At 46.3% G+C, this 18,479-nt stretch overlaps 1 protein-coding gene across 2 annotated transcripts in view; it reads right to left on the reverse strand.

Moving 5' to 3' along the window:
* LOC115664861 (receptor-like protein kinase 5) overlaps nucleotides 1-18,110 on the reverse strand; it is a 32,659-nt gene extending 14,549 nt beyond the window's left edge. Inside the window, exons 1-2 of one of the 2 annotated variants that reach the window (XM_030586742.2) lie at nucleotides 15,426-18,110; nucleotides 14,547-15,313 (exon numbers count right to left, since the gene is read on the reverse strand). In XM_030586742.2, the coding sequence (XP_030442602.1) occupies nucleotides 14,883-15,313; nucleotides 15,426-18,066 (3,072 nt within the window). In that variant the 5' untranslated portion in view covers nucleotides 18,067-18,110 and the 3' untranslated portion in view covers nucleotides 14,547-14,882. Of the gene's footprint in view, nucleotides 1-14,546; nucleotides 15,314-15,425 lie in introns of those variants that run through there. The other variant, XM_056321006.1, reaches the window with a different exon arrangement.
* Between the last annotated feature and the right edge of the window lie 369 nt (nucleotides 18,111-18,479).

An 18,479-nucleotide genomic window follows, 5' to 3' on the forward strand; every position in this document is an offset into this window, starting at 1 on the left:
GCACGGCACGCGGCCCGGCACGGACGTGCGGCGTACCCGGGCGCACGAGCGGAGCGGATGGGCGACGCGCCCGGGCGACGGGCCGGCGGCTGAGACGGGCAATGCGCCCGGGCGACGGAGCACGGGCGCGGGCACGGGGCACGGGCGCGGGGCACGGCGGCGGGCGCGCGGCTTGGTCGCGTGGGCGACGAGGCTGGCCACGGCCTGGACCAGGGCTGGCCAAGGCGCCCGAACGGTGGCGGCGACACGGCGGCGACGATGACGGCGACATCGACACAAGGCGCAAAGAAGCTGGGACGGGGAGAAAAAGAGTGAAGCGGGGGTGAGGTGAGGGTGAGGGTGAGAGAGAGAGAGGATGAAAATTTGAAGGGGAGAGATGGCGGACCCGGCGGCGAGGCAAAGACGGCACGGCGAGCCAGATGGACGGAGCAGCGCCCTAGCAGCGGCGGCAACCAGGATAAATTTGGGCCACGGCGGTCGTGGAGGCGAGCTCACGGCTCGTGCGAACGAGTGGGGAGGGATAGTGACAGCCGGTGGGGCGATGGCTTTGACGGACGGCGCCTGTGCGCGGTGGCCGAGCTGGCCGGCGACGGCACGGAACGCGGCGACGAGCGGGACGGCGTCGGGCGGAAGCGGAGTCCCAGGCACGCGGCTCGTCGGGGAGGAAGAAAACCGAGCGTAAAAGAAAGGAAGAAGAAAGAGAAGAAGAAGGAAGAAGAAGAGAGAGAGGAGAGAGGGTGTCAGAGGAGGGGGGGAAGAATGGGCATGAGTGACGTTGCAGGGGGGTTGCGTGCGGTCAAAGAGGAGAGAGAGAGAGAGAGAGAGAGAGAGAGAGAGAGAGAGAGAGAGAGAGAGAGAGAGAACGTGCGCGGTCAGAAGGGGGAGCGTGCGCGCAGAGGAGAGAGGAGAGAGAAAAATAATAAAAAAATTAACTTCAATTAAATATTAAATACGATCCGATAACCTAAATTCAAAATCGAAAGCGATCTACCGGTCCAAAATAAGCCTCGCATATAAAAAGGGACAAAAGCCGAATTAATTAAATCAAACTATAGCGAAGGAGGTCTACTTGTCCAAATTCGCACCCGGTCAAAAACTCCCCTTTTTCCATTATTCCTGACAATCTCAACGCTGGCTACGATAATATTGACACCGTCCAATTTTTTTCGTCCTGAAACTCTCAAAAATCGACTGCCAAGTTCGGGGTCTAAATAACGGCCAGATTTGATCGAGTGCGATTCTAGCGAAATCTCTAATTTAAAATGATAACCGGGAGTGATTAGTTCCTGGGCGAGATTTTACTATAAGCACACTGACAAATTACGTGTTTTATAAAACCCAAAAATGGGCCGAAATTCGGGATGTCACAACTCTTCCCCCCTTACAAAAATTTCGTCCTCGAAATTTACAATCCAAACCCGACTACTCAAACAATTGGGGGTACTGTTGTCGCATCGCCTCCTCGCTTTCCCATGTGGCACCTTCCGTCCCGTGATGTTCCCAGATAACTTTAACCAACAGAATCGTCTTGCTCCTCAAAACCTCGTTCCTTCCCGTCCTTCATCCGAATCTGGCTTCTCCACGCACGACACCCGCCGTCCACGTCTATTATCACATGATTCAGCACGTGGGTCGGATCCGGTTCGTACTTCCTCAACATCGACACGTGGGAGACGTTATGAACTTGCGACAAATTCGGCGGCAAGGCGAGACGGTAGGCCAACGTCCCAATCCTTTCCAAAATCTCGAACGGGCCTATATACCTTGGACTTAGTTTCCCTTTCTTGCCAAACCGAGATAGTCCCCTCATTAGCGAGATCTTAAGAAATACATGGTCGCCAATCTGAAACTCTAACGGCCTACGCCTTCGGTGCGTAACTTTTCGACGACTCCGGGTCAAGTTCTCAACCTTTCCGGATAGCCTTTACCGTTTTCACCGATTGCTTGAACTAACTCCGGACCCGTTATACTTCTTTCCCCCACTTCATCCCAACACAATGGTGTTCCGCACGCCCGCCATATAGTGCGTCAAACGGTGCCATCTCGATACTCTGTGGTAGCTATTATTGTAGGCAAATTCCACCAAATGCAACTGTTCTTCCCACTTGCCCCGAAAGTCTAACACACACGCCCTCGAAGCATATCCTCTAATGTTCGAATAGTCCTCTCGGACGGGCCATCCGTCATGCGGATGATAGGCCGTGCTGAATTGCAACTTAGTCCCCATGGCCGATTGCAGACTTTTTCAAAAATTCGCAGTAAACAGGGGATCATGGTCCGAAGTGATTGATACCGGTACTCCATGAAGACGAACAACCTGTCGCACATATAACTCTGCCAGCCTTTCTAGCTCGAAGTCCTTTCGCACCGCCAGGAAGTGCGCTGACTTTGTCAATCTATCTACTATCACTCAAATAGAATCATGTCCCCTCTGGCTTTTCGGCAGTCCCGTTACAAAATCCATTGTGATATGTTCCCATTTCCATTCCTGGGATTTCCAACGGTTGCAACATTCCATCGCTTACAATGTTGTGCCTTCACTTGTTGGCACGTCAAACACCCGCCACATGCTTGGCTACGTCTACTTTCATTCCATTCCACCAATAGTGTTGACGGAGGTTCTGGTACATCTTAGTCTGCCTGGTGGATACACGTAATTGCTCCTATGAGCCTTCGACAAAATCTCTTCCTTAAGTCCCCAATCATCGGGCACGCATAACGTCCTCGAAACTTAAGAATTCCGTCCTCGGACACTTGGAAGTCCGGTTTCCTCTTAGTGCATCCATCTCCAAAATCTTCTGAATCTCAGGGTCCATAGACTGCAACGCCTTAATCTTGGCTTGCACTTCCGGTTCAATCCTTAATGTCGCCATCAGACTAGAGAGGTGTCCTACCTCGAACTTAAATTCTGAGTTCCGCGCTCCCTCCAATAAAATTCACTCTTTGACCAACAAATGCGCGATGCTCGATTTCCGACTCAAGGCATCCGCTACCGGGTTGGCTTTACCGGGATGATACAATATATCACAATCATAGTCCTTTAGCAATTCCATCCAACGCCTTTGGCTCATATTCAATTCCTGAAAACTCTCTTTGCGCTTTTCCATCCATTCAAACTTAGTCTCCTTCTTAAGCAACCTTGTCAATGGAGTGGCTATTGCCGAGAATCTTTCCACAAATCGTCTATAGTAACCTGCCATTCCTAAGAAGCTTCGAACCTCAGTAACTGTCGTCGGTCTCGGCCAATCCATCACTGCCTCAATCTTTGCCGGATCCACGGAGATTCCTTCTCCGGAAATTATGTGCCCAAGAAACGCTACACAGTTCAGCCAAAACTCGCACTTGCTAAACTTAGCATACAGTGCATGCTCCCTTAACGTCCGTAGAACTCTTTCCAAATGTACCTCATGTTCCTCGGAACTCTTTGAATACACCAGAATATCATCTATGAACACGATTACGAACTGATCTAAAAATTCCTTGAATACCCGATTCATTAAATCCATGAAAGCCGGCTGGGGCATTAGTTAGTCCAAATGGCATTTTTCGTAAACTCATAAAGTGCCCATATCTCGTCCTAAATGCCGTTTTCGGTATATCCTCCTTCTTAATCCTCAATTGGTGGTAATCCGTCCTCAAGTCGATCTTTGAAAATATCGATGCACCTTGCAACTGATCAAACAGGTCATCTATTCTTGGCAACGGATACTTATTCTTAATGGTCACCTGGTTCAATTGTCTGTAGTCAATGCACAACCTCAAGGATCCATCCTTTTTCCTCACGAACAACACTGGCGCTCCCCATGGAGACGCACTCGGCGAATAAAACCTTTATCCAATAACTCCTGCGTTTGGACCTTCAATTCCTTCAATTCCGACAGTGACATCCTATAGGGCACTTTCAAGATCGGTTCTATCCCAGGGCTAATTCACCTACAAACTCCACTTCTCTATCGTGTGGCAATTAGGCAATTCTCGAGGAAAGACATCGGAAGATTACACACTTCAGCTATGTCCTCTAGCCTTGACTCCTTAACCAACGAGTTAATCACAAGATAGTTATCTTTCCACACCTCAAAGACGAGGCTTAATCCCTCCAATTTCAATCCAACAGTCTCCCAAATTAAATCACCCCGGTTCTTTACAAAATCCGAAATTTCCAAACCACACTTATCATTCCCAACCCGTCCAAGAATATCATCAATAATTCAGAAACCCGTAAACTGATTGCGCCTATTCACCATAAGATTGATTATAAGTCTTACATAACCACTCAAGCGATAACTTCAAAATCATCTTCTATTGTACCCAATACCATCTCATAACGCATCTAGACTTTCAAGGCGCATCATTCACTTCCTTATCAGCCACAACATACACTTTTCCTTACGTCCTTAGTCGATTCTAATAAATCTGCGAGGCAGCTCTCGCTTAATGTCCTACCTGCGGTCGCTGCGATTGCATTAGTGACCTAACTCTGTCGGTTCAACAATTTCTCACTTGGTGACCTTACTGTCCACATCCACAACATGCTCCACTTCTACCTTGGCAATAGTCATTCCTATGCCTCTTTCCATAAGACCGACATGCGGCGTTGGAGTCGTAGTTCGACTTCCCAAAGTTCTTTCTTACTAGAGGAACAAATCTCCGATTCTCTGTCATAGACTTCTTCCCAAGTTCTTATTGTCCCTAACCGGCGCGTACCACGATCCAAAAGCGACAGCCCTGTCACTCATATCCATTTCAACTATTGAGCCCTCTCATACAGCTCATTGTAATCCCTTAAGACACAAGAGTACTAACTGATTGCAAAGTTCCGATTTCAATCCATCCCAGAACGTCCTTGTTCTATCCACACGATCATTGACTATCCTTGGTGCATACTTAGACAACCTTACAAACTCGATCTCATCTTGATCAATCGACATTCAATTTTAGCGAAGCCGAAGAAACTCTGTCATTTTCTCGTTTCCTCGCACTCTCCGAAAGTACCTCCCATTGAAGGCCTCGATAACGACACCCCCAGCTTGGAAATATGCCCTCTCGAAATATCCCACTTCGGGCCCTCTTACCAATCCTTTGCATCTCCTTAGAGTTGATATATAGCCAGTGGTCACTTTCTCCTCAGGCACCCGAATACCTCCAAAGCAATGTAGCCTCGTGGTCACCTTTACCATCGAACTTCGGAGGTTTCGATTTCAAATATTTTCCAACCAGCCGACGCATCTATCTCGATTGCATTAACTTGCCCTTGACCTTGATTCCCAACATTTCCATTAACGGCGACAATAATGGCCTCTCAAGATCGCTGGCATTAGTAGCAACGGTAGCATTTCGCTCCTCGGTTGCCTTCCATTAAAATTCCAACTCCCTCGAGTGCCCTCAAAATTCCATCCACTATGGGATCCTCTGCAACTCTAACTTGCGGACCTACACGACCTCGACCTCGACCTCTTCCTCGGCTACTCATACTCACAGGGTTCACATCACCCACTTACCTGTTATAATTCCCCTCGGGAATTAAAGACCTAGGCCAACTATACCAGTCTAAAGCCCTAGGCAGTGAATCACAACAATAATTCACTAAGCAGGCAGCCAATCACAATCGACAACCAATCACAACCAACATAGTTCGTGCACTTACCTCAAGTCCTGACGCACCTGCACCTCACATAATATTGCATAAAAATCACATAGCAAATCACAATCACACAGTCTGGGGTATGCATGGCACACAAATCTCCCTAACTAACTACCCCAAAGTCATCGCTCCTTATCACTCCAGTTTCGACCATCTTGGTTCGAGCTAACCTTGCTCTGATACCAAATCAACAGGGATGTCACGCCCGGACCCCAACGGGCTCGCGATACCCCTTCAACGGTCGTATTCAACGCGACGTCCCAGGACGCGTCGTCGACCCAAACGAAACACCCAACGATAAAGGCAAGCGGAAGCGAATTTAAAACAACCCAAACAATAAAATATGACAAAGGGATAGCACAAAACAATAATTCCAAATACACAACATCGAAAGGGAATAGTATTGGGGTATCCTACTTCGCTATACAAAAGAGGGGCACACAAAATATGGGGTAACTTGACCCGTCCTCCATCCCCGAGATACCCTGGTGGCGTCTCCAATCAATCACGGTCGCAGATCTGAAAATGGTTATATAATAACCGTGAGAACGAGTCTCAATAAGCAATCCCCTATACCCCACATAGGCCAATGCGTACCCAGACAAGTTGTAACATGCAATCTAACCGATAACTTATATATAATTCACATCAATGGACTTACCTCGCCATCCAATCACATGCCCACACTGTACATTATTCAAATCACATTAGTGCATCCAGCAGAGCTCATATTCAGATCACACAAGGAAATTTTCCATGCATCATACAATAACACTCGCGCGTGTCTCGATTATAAGGTAAAACCACTTGGGCACGTCCCATACCATGTCTAGCAGTATTCACCTCATAATCAAACACTATGCAACATGCGTGGTCCAGCCAACTTTCTCACGACCTCCCAAGTCCTTTCACACTGCCCGCGCCACTGCGCCTCAGGCCCATTCTCATGACCCGCACTACATCGCGCCTCGGTCAGCCCTCAGATCAAGCGGGCTCCGTCCTCACTCGGACATTTCACACTTTCCCACGACCCGCACCATCGCCTCGTGTCGCCCTCGGATCAAGCCGGGCTTCGTCCCGCGTAACCACGCCTCAGACATTTTTCCCTTTCCAATGACCCGCGTAACCTACGCCTCGGGTCTAACTCACCTTTCACGCCCGCGTAAACACGCCTCAGGCTCAGCCCTCCGATCGATCCGGGCTTTTCTCATGCACATGCACCACAATACAAAATTCACCATGCTCTTAGTCATATAAATCAATTTCAATCACCACCCTTTTACCAATGTCAATCTAGCACGCCACATCGCTCAACTCAATTCATGCTCCCACATCGCCCACCGACCCGACATTCAAGTCAACACATTCAATTGATTCCAATTCACCCACAAGCGCCACGACAATTCAGTCATGCTATTTACCTCAGTCAATCACTAAATTAGCCACACAATTATCATCACAATAATTCATAAATCGGGCACACTCAATCTAATTAGCCCACGCCTGAATTAATTCCTAACCCGATACTAATCACATCCTAAACAAGTCTAAAAATACCCAAAGTACTAGGTAGGGTTTAGGAAGTCACTTACCTAAGTTTGGCTCGGGAAAAGTCGGCTCGGGCCCAAAATAGCCCGGTGAACGATCACGGACGGCGCGGCGCGGGCCAACAGGGCGCGGTGGCCGGCCAACGCGGGCACAATGGCCAATCGGCGTGCCTGGCGCGCGTGGCGGGCGTGCCGGGCGCACGAGCGAGCGGATGGGCGACGCGCCTGAGCGACAGGCCGGGCCGAACGGGCAACGCGCCCGGGCGACGGGCAGGCGCGCGGCACGGCGACGGGCGCGCGGCTTGGTCGCTGGGCGACGAGCCGGCCACTGCCCTGGCTGGGCCCGGGCAATGAACGTGGCGGCGTAAGGACGACGGCTAAGACGACGACGACGGCGACAGCGACGCAAGCAGAAGGAGTCGGGATTGTGGAGAAAAAGAGTGAACCGCGAAAGTGAGGTGAGGGTGAGGAGAGAGGGATCGAGGCCGAGGGGAGAGATGGCGGATCGGCGGCGAAATGCAAAGACGGCTACGGCGAAAGTCGGACGGGCGGAGCGGGCGGCAATGCAAGCGGTGGCAACGGGACGGGCCGGGCCCGCGGCGGTGCCGTGGGGGCGAGCTCACGGCTCGTGCGAATCAGGGGAGGGGATAGGACAGCCTGGTCGGGGCGATGGTCGACGACGGCGCGGGTGCGGCGCGGCTGTCGAGCTGGCCGGGCGACGGCAATATGGCACGCGGCGACGCAGCGGACGGCGTCAGCGTGAGCGGAGTCCGCACGCGCCTCAGTCGGGGAGGGAAGAAAACCGAAGCGTAAAAGAAAGGAAGAAGAAAGAGAAGAAGAAGGAAGAAGAAGAGAGAGAGGAGAGAGGGTGTCGTAGGGAGGGGGGGAAGAATGGGCATGAGTGACGCGTTGGGGTTGCGTGCAAGGTCGAGGAGAGAGAAGAGAAAGGAGAGAGAGAGAGAACGTGCGCGGTCAAAAGGGGGAACGTGCGCGCGGAGGAGAGAGGAGAGAGGAGAGAGAAAAATAATAAAAAAATTAACTTCAATCAAATATTAAATGCGATCCGATGACCCAAATTCAAAATCGAAAGCGATCTACCGGTCCAAAATAAGCCTCGCATATAAAAAGGGACAAAAGCCGAATTAATTAAATCAAACTATAGCGAGGGAGGTCTACTTGTCCAAATTCGCACCCGGTCAAAAACTCCCCTTTTTCCATTATTCCTGACAATCTCAACGCTGGCTACGATAATATTGACACCGTCCAATTTATTTCGTCCTGAAACTCCCAAAAATCGACTGCCAAGTTCGGGGTCTAAATAACGGCCAGATTTGATCGAGTGTGATTCTAGCGAAATCTCTAATTTAAAATGATAACCGGGAGTGATCAGTTCCCGGGCGAGATTTTATTATAAGCACACTGACAAATTACGCGTTTTATAAAACCCAAAAATAGGCCGAAATTCGGGATGTCACAGTTGCTGCCTCCCAAACAGTGGCTTATAAAGACAACTAGTAAAACTTTATGTGCACAGGTACTGTTCATATGGTAAATTGAAAAAATGAGGACATTAAAACTAACAAGTTACCTAAAATGGCAATCTCCAACTTCATCAATCATCTAGAGAAATTGATATCGAGTTTGGCTCCATGGTTGTAGTTGGCAACTCTGCATTAAATTCACGATGAAAATGAGAATTAACGTATCCATTAAAACATAGAAGGATATTAATATTCTACAACCATATTTTTTCAGCTGACTCAAAGATTTCGAGTTCTTCTAAGTCCTCTTCAATCGAACGTGAAGGTGGCGCGGATCGTAACCAATCTTGAGCACATATAAGAGCCTCCACCATGTTTGGGGTTAAAGAGCTACGAAACACATCAAGAACACGACCTCCTGTGCTAAATGCAGCCTCTGATGCTACAGTTGAGACGGGCACGGTCAAAATATCTCGAGCAATGGAAGAAAGGATAGGATATCTTGAAGAATTTATTTTCCACCAACTTAAGATATTAAACTCAACGCTATAACGTTCACATCCTTCCTCCAAATACTTGTCTAATTCAGATTTTTCTTCCAAATAATGTTGTCCGGTTTCGCTAAGATACATTGCAGTCATAATATCAGCACCAACCACCGGTGACGTTGACACGTTAATCATCCTTGTGCTCTTTAGCCTCTGGTTGCTTTGGGAGCACACACCAGTGCGATATTGCTCGAACAAAGACGTCAGAGATGTTATTACTTTATCTTGTAAAGTTTCCGCCTGCTTGCTTTCATAAACACGATTAATCATCCACTTCACATATTCCCACTTATGCCGTGGGTCAAGTATGCAAGCAATGAACAATATAAGATTGATGTTGTTCACATTGCCAAAATACTTATTGAATTTGATCTTCATTCTCTTAGCCATTTCCTGTAAAGTCGGGTCCTCATTTTCACAACATCTGTCAATCATGATATAAATCCCATACACATCCTTCGCCATATCATTACTAGTGACATAAGAAGAACCCGAAACTTTTAAAGTTGTATCAAAGAACGACTTCAGAAAAGGAAGAAAGTGACAGGCATACTCCCAATCATCACTAGTGGGCAAACCTTTCACCTTGGAAAGCTCTTCAACAAATTTGCCATCTTGAAATTCCAATGAACTAAAAGCTGTTTGAAACTTCAAAGCTGCTTCCAACATTATATATGTCGAGTTCCAACGAGTCTCAACATCCAAACATACAAGACTCTTGGACTCAATTTTCTCTAGCTCAATACAACCCTTAAAACCGTCTCGGCCTTGCGAGGAGAAGACTCCTCACATAACGCATACCTGCCGAACGTATTCTAACAATCGAATCATTTATGTCTTTCAGCCCCTCTCTCACAATTAAACTCAATATATAGCACAACACCTCATGTGAAGCAACTCACCTCTCAATATCAAAGAATTCCGAGAATTAAGTCTCTTCTTCAAATATTGAATTCCTAAGTCATTTGAGCTAGCATTATCCACGGTGACAGAAAAAATATTTTGAATCCCCCAATCAATCAAGCATTTCTCAACCGCTTTTCCAATTATCTCGGCAGAATGACCCGAGATTTGACAAAAATTTAATATTTTCTTATGCAACTTCCAATCGGCATCAACAAAATGAGCAGTAAGACACATATAGCTCAAATTTTGACAAGAAGTCCATGTGTCTGTTGTAAGACACACTCTTGGAGATGTCTCCAAGAAATATTTCTTCAACTTACTTCTTTCATCCGTGTATAAATCATAACATTTGAGCCTCAAAGTGTTGTGCGACGGGATTAAGAAATTTGGCTGGATTTTATTCACAAATCGCCGAAATCCCTCATGCTCTACCAACTTGAAAGGCAATTCATCAAGAATAAACATGATCGCTAGTTCTTTTCCACTATCATCTTGGTCAAATTTCCAAGGACCCGAGTCACTTTTTTGCCTTTTCTCGACATTTGAATATGGGAATTCCTTACATCTAGCTAAATGACGATGCATCGAACTAGTTCCTTGACCACTAGCACAACCAATACATGCCCCACAATATATACATTCAGCCTTTTCTTCATCAGGAATATGTTTAAAGTGTTCCCATGCTGAAGATCTCGTCCTTCTTTGTGTGACACTAGAATCACTCACTTCAGACATTTAGTAATCCTTCTATCTATGACACTTAGAACCTGGAAAGTATTATCACAATCAGAAATATAGTCCTCAACATACTCTTGACAAATGCAAATGGTGTAGTAATGCATTCTACAGTTCATATACTTGCCAACATATTTACCAACTATGTTCTAGAGCAGATAAACCATGCAAATCTAAAACGTCTAAAGTAGGAAAGTCTTAGGTAAACCATCATCATAGCACTTTATAGCACTTTCTGTTGTTAATTGAACAAAAAACTCACCAAATTTTGGTGGAAAAAGATTAAATGTTCTGTTATTCTAGGTCACTAAGTTGCTGATTGGTGTTGAAAATCCCTAGCAAACCCTTAATGCGGCCCAGTGCAACAAGATACAACCTAACAACACAAAATACAAAAAAATTACCACATTAGAACAATGACTGCTCCCAAATTTTCTAGATATTGCACGAAAAGTTGTACTCTATAGTAAACAAACATCGAGGAATAACAGGACCAGAAGACTTAATTCTCGCACTGTCTTTCGACTTCCTATCTTGTTCAAGCTTCAGGGACTATCCTATTATTCTGTTCATAGCCCACCCATTTACATGTCGTATTTCTATTAAACGAATTGAATGATGCTCAACAGATGGCAGAGAAAGAAACAAAAGCACACAACAAATGGGTGTTTCAAAGGATCTGCCACCCCCAAAATAGTTGTGAACTATAATATCCAGAAGCCACTAAAATAATTTTACAAAACAAGTCTCAGAACACCATTAAAAAAATTCTGTTGTCTGTACCTCTGATCCTTTGTGAAGTTGGCACTAGTTACTTCAGCTGCCCCATGTGCACCTACAATGGAGCGAACACAGTTGGCCGATACCCCATCCCAAAATCGTATAGCACCATCTTTAGAGGCTGTAACATACATGCCACCACTAGAAGAATATCTTACCTACATGAACATAAACTCGACATTCTTAATTGTCTGCCATTCAGCCCACAGTACAATAAGGAACTATAAGAAAAGAAAAGACAAAGCAGGGGATCTACCTGGTTAATCGCCGCATTAACTGCAAATTCTGGGACACTTGCAGAAAGATAGCATTGGAATGTATTGACATCATACAAGTGTGGAATGGGATGATCAGTCCCCGTAATATAATTTAACCAAACTTTTCAGCTAACATTTATAGGAAAAAGGCACTCGTTAACTTGTTATTCGAGTGATGCCAGTATCATGCATAACACAAAAGGCAAGGAATTTATCAAAAGAAAAGATGAATGGGTGATATATTCACAGAAAAGAATTTATTGGTATCTAGTAAAACTTCTACAGCTATACTAGTACAGAATCGCATGTCAAGGTGACCATTTCGAACTGACTAAAAAATACAATAAATACAAAAGCGAGAAGATAATCACCAGCTAAAAGAAAATCGCCAGAAGGATAATAATTCGAAAGCCCGACGAGCTAACCCAGAAAGACAAACAACCGGTAAAAAGCAGCTGACCCATACAACGAACGGAGGAACACGAATTGGACACGAATTTCATCGGATCTCCGGAAGCCGACCCGAAATCAATCGTGGGCACAGGAATTTACCTTTGGAGGAAGCAGCGATGATTGAGAGGCCAAAAAGGGTAGTGAGAAAGACAGGGAGGGAGCGCTTAGGCGGCCATAACAAAGAAGAAGAAGAAGGGCACCTGTAGGACGCTGTTGCACATGAAACGAACCACTTGCAAAGGAAGACGAAACCGCACTGTCGAGTCACCGACAGAACTTGACGAAATCGTCGGACTTCGGCGCCGTGTGCTTGATCTTCTTGCTCTTGCCTCCGGCGACCAAATCCACCAAGACAGGAACGAGATTGCCGCCGAGAATAATCCACCAAGACAGGAACGAGATCGCTGTGAGCAGACGCTTAGATCTAGGTTTTTTGCATCCCTGCAGTCCGCGCGCAGAGAGGGGAGAGAATGGGAGGGAGACGGAGAGAGGGAAATGGGTCGGCCCAGAGTGTCAATGGGTCGGCCCGACCCTACCCTTACCCATTGATACCCCAAATTTTAAGGCCATATTCAAAGAAGATTTGGGCCCGACCCCAAAATACCTCAAGTTTTATAGCCGGGCCGGGCCGGCGCGGGTCGGCGCGGGTTTTGTGTACACCCCTACCTACTTCTCAATTAGGGTTTCCAACTAACTCTTGATTTTGGCTAGTGGCGACTCAAATTAAATGCTTAGTTTAGATAATTCTCGTCGCATGAAGTATGAGGCTTAGGAGTGCCTCGGTCCTTGGATTAATGAACTATTTGGTTTGTCCTTCAAACAATCAATTAATGTTCACATCCATCCATTGACAAATACCTCCAGGCCTCACCTATCAATTTTTCATCGACACACACGATCCAATTAGCCGCCTAAGTTCATCGCGCAATAGAAATCGGTTGTTTGAAGAAGGGACAGCGATGCATGCAATGTTTGACCGTCGTCATCAATCAAGGGCTTTCACTTGATAGGCCCAACAAGTTCGATGAAGCAAAATCCAAAACATCATGGACCAGCGTGTCCTGAAGGCCCGATTCGGCCCATTAAGTCCTCTTCCTGTAATCGTTTGAAAGCCCTTATGACGAGGAGTTGGTATCATTTTCTTATATTCGGGTGGATTGATCACTCGTGTCATTCGTTTTTATTGAATTCAATTCCATGTATTGGCCCGGTGTTTCACTATGCAGGCCTCGTCGGCAGCTTTAAAAGGGGGGAGAATTCGGTACGACGGTGTGCATGCGGTGCGCTTGACCCTCTTTCTTGTGCGCATCTCACGCGAGTTGTATCGGTGTGGATCTTGTAATTTCTTTCTACAAGATTAGAGGTCTAAGAGGAACTAGCTCATGATCTGTCGGAGGTAATTTGATTTTTTTACTTCTCTCCAAAGAAAGAGGAAATGCTTCAACAAATTTAACCTAGTCAGTGGGTGATGAGACTAGGTAGACTTTACTTAGATGATGCCACCTTAAGATAGTGGTAAATCGGCAGTCTAATTACTGGTAATGGATTGATTATATTCAATCGATACACGTTTAGACAATTGAACAATCACAATTATAAAGAGTTAAGTCTTTTCAGCTGGGAATTTGATAGGACATTGATTGATTCCTTGAACAAGGGAACCAAGCAACCGTTTTCCCTGGCACATCATCATTTTCATTATGTGTGGATTCATAACGGTTCAAATCTTAACCACACTAAAAACAGCTCTTAACTTTATTTTTTTTGGTATGTTATATTCTAATTCTCAACTCACTCTTAGACTTTTGCCGTACCTCTTTGTAGAGCGTGGGAGGCGAAACCCACATCTGAAACTAAACATCTTCACCCGTATCTTTTAAGAAAGTGGGGAATCGAATTCCCCACCTTCCCCTTTCCAAATTGCGAGGTGGGAATGTGTGTTCTTTGGCTTGTTGTGGTTAACACAAATTACAAGGATTATCCAACTCGTTGAGAGACAAAAGAAAGTTCACAAAATCGAACAAATGACCTGGGTAGTGCAAATGTAATCACAAAAGTACAGATCTCAGCAGCTGATTATGATTCTTTTAAGAATTTTTGCATCGGAATTTGACCAAGCATAAGACAGTAATGCCGCATTCTAATCAAGGCGAAAAAGGGAAAACAAAAAGAAAAGAAAAGAGTACTCAAAACCACGCGCAGGGGCAGTTAAAGCTACGCAGCGAAAATTACATCTTGCTCGAGGCCGCCAATGGCTGCCACCTGACAAGTTAAGCATCGGAGTCCTCAAAAAACTAAATCATTGTTACAAAACGCAAAAAGCTTCCCAACCTTAGACCCTTCATTCACACCTTCACCCTTCCTTACACCTTATTCAAATAACTGCATTCATGATAACATCCAAGACCTAAGATGGACAGTTTGTATTTACAAAGTCATCTACTTGCGTTTGCAGAATCAGGAAGTAGTTTCTCTGGAGTTGGGAAGTCTAAATCCATTCACAAAGCTTCCGCAACTGTCTTTAGTGCAAAGAGTCAGTAAGTGTTGCCCTTGGCAACATAATAATCGCTCCGCAGCATTTCTTCGTTCTTAAAATTTCTGAGGAGGGGGGCAGGGCGTAACCTGTGTCGGAATTCCTTTTCAACGTCGTAAAGCGGATTGCGACGTTTGAGCAGCACTTCCACTACGTCCTTCATTGTAGGCCTCATGGAAGGCAGCTTCGCAGTGCAAAGGATCCCAAGCTTAAAGACATTGCTTATTTCATCTAGGTCCGAATCGTGTTTGATGTCCTCGTCTATCGCATCAGATATCGGCTTGCCATCTTGGACGTGACGCCACGCCCAATCAGCGAGGCACATGTCTTCGTCCCCGTCACTAGCCTCCCTCCCGATGGTCAGTTCCAAGAGAACGACCCCGAAGCTATAAACATCGATCTTCTCATTAACTCTTCTTGTATGATTATACTCTGTAATTTAACAAAGAAAAGGCAAGACAAAACTAAATATTCTTGCTGGTAGGATATGAGGAAGGCGAACTTGCATAGCTGAAATAAACTCATGTTGAGTGAACAGACAAACCTGGTGCAAGATAGCCGAAAGAACCGGCAACGCCTGTCACAGTAGTAGCTTCTCCATGCTTGGCCAACATCCTTGCAAGGCCGAAGTCAGCAATTTTTGCGTTGAACTCGGAGTCTAACAGAATGTTGCTTGATTTCACGTCTCGGTGGATGATGGGCCGCAAACAATAGTGGTGCATATAGCAAAGTCCTTTAGCTGCTCCTAGCGCAATCTTCAACCTTTTGGGCCAATCCAAGATCATATTGTTGACGACACCCGAGACGGGCAACGATCTCTTCATCTTGTGAATCCAACGGTCCAAGCTTTTATTTTCCATGTATTCGTACACTATGAGTTTCGAGTTCTCACAAGAAATACAGCACAACAATTTGATAATGTTCAGATGCCTTATGTTCCCAAGTATCCCCACTTCTGCTACGAATTGCTTCTCCAGCTTCTCATCTAATTTTTGGTTATTCGAAATCCTTTTCACAGCAACGGCATCACCAGAAGGATTCAATATAATGCGATATACTTTTCCTGATCCACCCCTTCCAATCACATTATGCTCCTCCAATCCCGACAGAATATTTGATTCAGTAAAATTCAACCTTTGGAACGCAGTCAGTTCCAGAGTTGAATCGACAAGGTCCCTCTTCTTTCTACAAGCTCTGATTGTGAATAGTGCTGCCAACAATACGAATATTGCCCCAACGATGGCCAAGATCACGATCAAGGCGAGATTGGTCTTGCTCAATCTACTGGATTGGGCATTGCAGACATTGAGCCTCAAGAACGAGCTGGATGCACAGAGGCCGGGGTTGTTCAGGAAACTGGCGTCATATGTGGCATTCTCTAACTCCTCCGGGATTTGTCCGCTGAGGCGGTTGGAGGATAAATTGAGAAGGTTCAGCTTCAGCAGGCCGATTTCAGAAGGAATCGAGCCAGACAGTTGGTTTTCAGACAGGTCCAACTGTGTGAGCGCCGGTAGAAGACCGATTTCCCTTGGAATCGGTCCTGACAATCGATTGTGACTAAGATTCAGAATGCTCAAGGATTTCCACGAAACGATATCTGGGGGAAGATCCCCGGAGAGCTCATTCTGACCCAGCAAAAGCATCTTCAGAGAAGGAAGCTCGGTCAATTCAATCAGAACCGTGCTGCTGAGGAAGTTATTACTAGCATCAAACACCACCAAATTCTTCCACGAAGACACGGTGCTAGGAAACTTGCCGAAAAATCTGTTGTTACTTATCTCGATCCGAGTGAGGTTTGGGGATAGTTCCTCAGGAAGCTCGCCGGTTAATTCATTACCACTCAAGATCAAAGTCGTCAAGTTTGGCAATGTCCAGAGTCCTCCAGGCACAATGCCGGTGAATCCATTGCTGTTCAATCTCAAGTCGACCAAACTACTGCAATTTCCAAGTGACTCCGGCAACTCCCCGCCGAGATTGTTGTCCATAGCTGCCAACCCGAACAGCGTGCCGCCATGGCACAGTTGTTTCGGCAACACGCCGGTCAAGTTGTTGAAGGCCACTTCAAATCTTCTGAGTGTGGAAAATTTGCCGAAGTCCGGGGGTATTGTGCCCGACAAATTGTTGTTGGACAGTCTGACATCAGACAAAGCGGGAAGGCGGCCGATACTTTCCGGGATTCCGCCGGAAAATTGATTGAACTCTAAATTCAACTTGGATAGATTCTTGAGCTTCCCGAAATCTTCAGGTATGTTCCCCGTCAAATTATTCGCAGACAGATCGATCACAGTCAGGTTCGCCACGCTCACGGCCTGAGGGATCGACCGGGACACATTGTTCATGTACTCATACATCTCGCTCAAATTCCTCGGAACAAAAATGCTGCCTGGGATTTCTCCGGTCAACAGATTCATCCCCAAATCCAATAGCTCGAGAGACTCCATATCGCCGACCGTCTCCGGGATTCCACCAAACAGGTTCGTCTGCGGCATCGAGAAGCACCACAGCTTCTTCAGGGCGGTGAAGTTCTGCGGTAGCTCCGACGGCACAAACTGGTCGTTGTACCCGAGCCTCAGTTCTTCGAGATTGGAGAGGCCAAAAATCTCTTTAGGGTAAGTGCCATTGTACTCGGACTGGTAAAGGTGAAGGATCCTCAGTTTCCGCAACCTCGCGATCGACGCTGGGATGTCGAACGCGAAGCTGTTGGTGGCGAGAATCAGGACCTGAAGATCAGTCATGCGGTTGATATCGGGTGGAATAGGGCCCTCGAAGTAATTCTGGGACAGATCGAGGTACACGAGCTTGGAACAGTTGTAGAGAACTGTTGGAAACTCTCCGGGAATTTTGTTGTTGGAGACGTTGAACTTGGTCAGATTCTTGAGGTCGCAGATGAATGGTGGGATCGAATAATTTACGTTCAGGCTGACAAGATTGAGCTCGGTGATCGAACCGTCTTGGCATGTGATCTCGGGCCACGTGCAGTGGGAGGACGAATTGGAGGCGACCCAGTGGGCGAGGGAAGATGGGTCTTGCCAGGATTGCCTCAGCTTCAACAGGACTTGCTGTTCTTGATCTTGGATTTGAGACTCTGCAAGATGGGAGAGAAAGCAGAGGAAGACGAGACAAGGGATGTAGAAGAGGAAGAAGAAGATGTGAATATGAGGAGGTGATGAGGTTGGCCTCGGCATAATTGAAGGTGGTTCAGAGTCTATTTCTGGCTAGAGAGACACTCTCCGGTGTTGGAGATAGAGATCTATCAGCTCAACATGAAGCAAAACGTGATAGTTTGCTTTTGTTTATTGATCGGCAGAACCCCCACGTTTTTAACCTCGTTTTAAAGTGCTAGAATTTGGTGGGTCCTAAGATATAAGATGATGGTGTGTGGATGAATTTGTTCCTTTTTGTTCTTTTCCATTTCGCTCCACTAGTGTCTCATCGCAGTCAACACCTACAAGAGGGAAGAGTCAATTAGCCAATGATGTTCCCCTAATCTTAACATTGCTCAACCAGGCACCTTTGGATTCCTGTGGTTTATTAGAACCAGTAAAAGCCGGCAAAAACTAGATTTTCCAGATCAGCTTAACGGCTGGCCTGGAAACGA

The sequence above is a fragment of the Syzygium oleosum genome, unplaced genomic scaffold (genome assembly GCF_021117445.2).
Source record: "Syzygium oleosum isolate NSW1041296 unplaced genomic scaffold, Sole_v2.1 Sole_v2.21, whole genome shotgun sequence".
NCBI lineage: Eukaryota > Viridiplantae > Streptophyta > Magnoliopsida > Myrtales > Myrtaceae > Syzygium > Syzygium oleosum.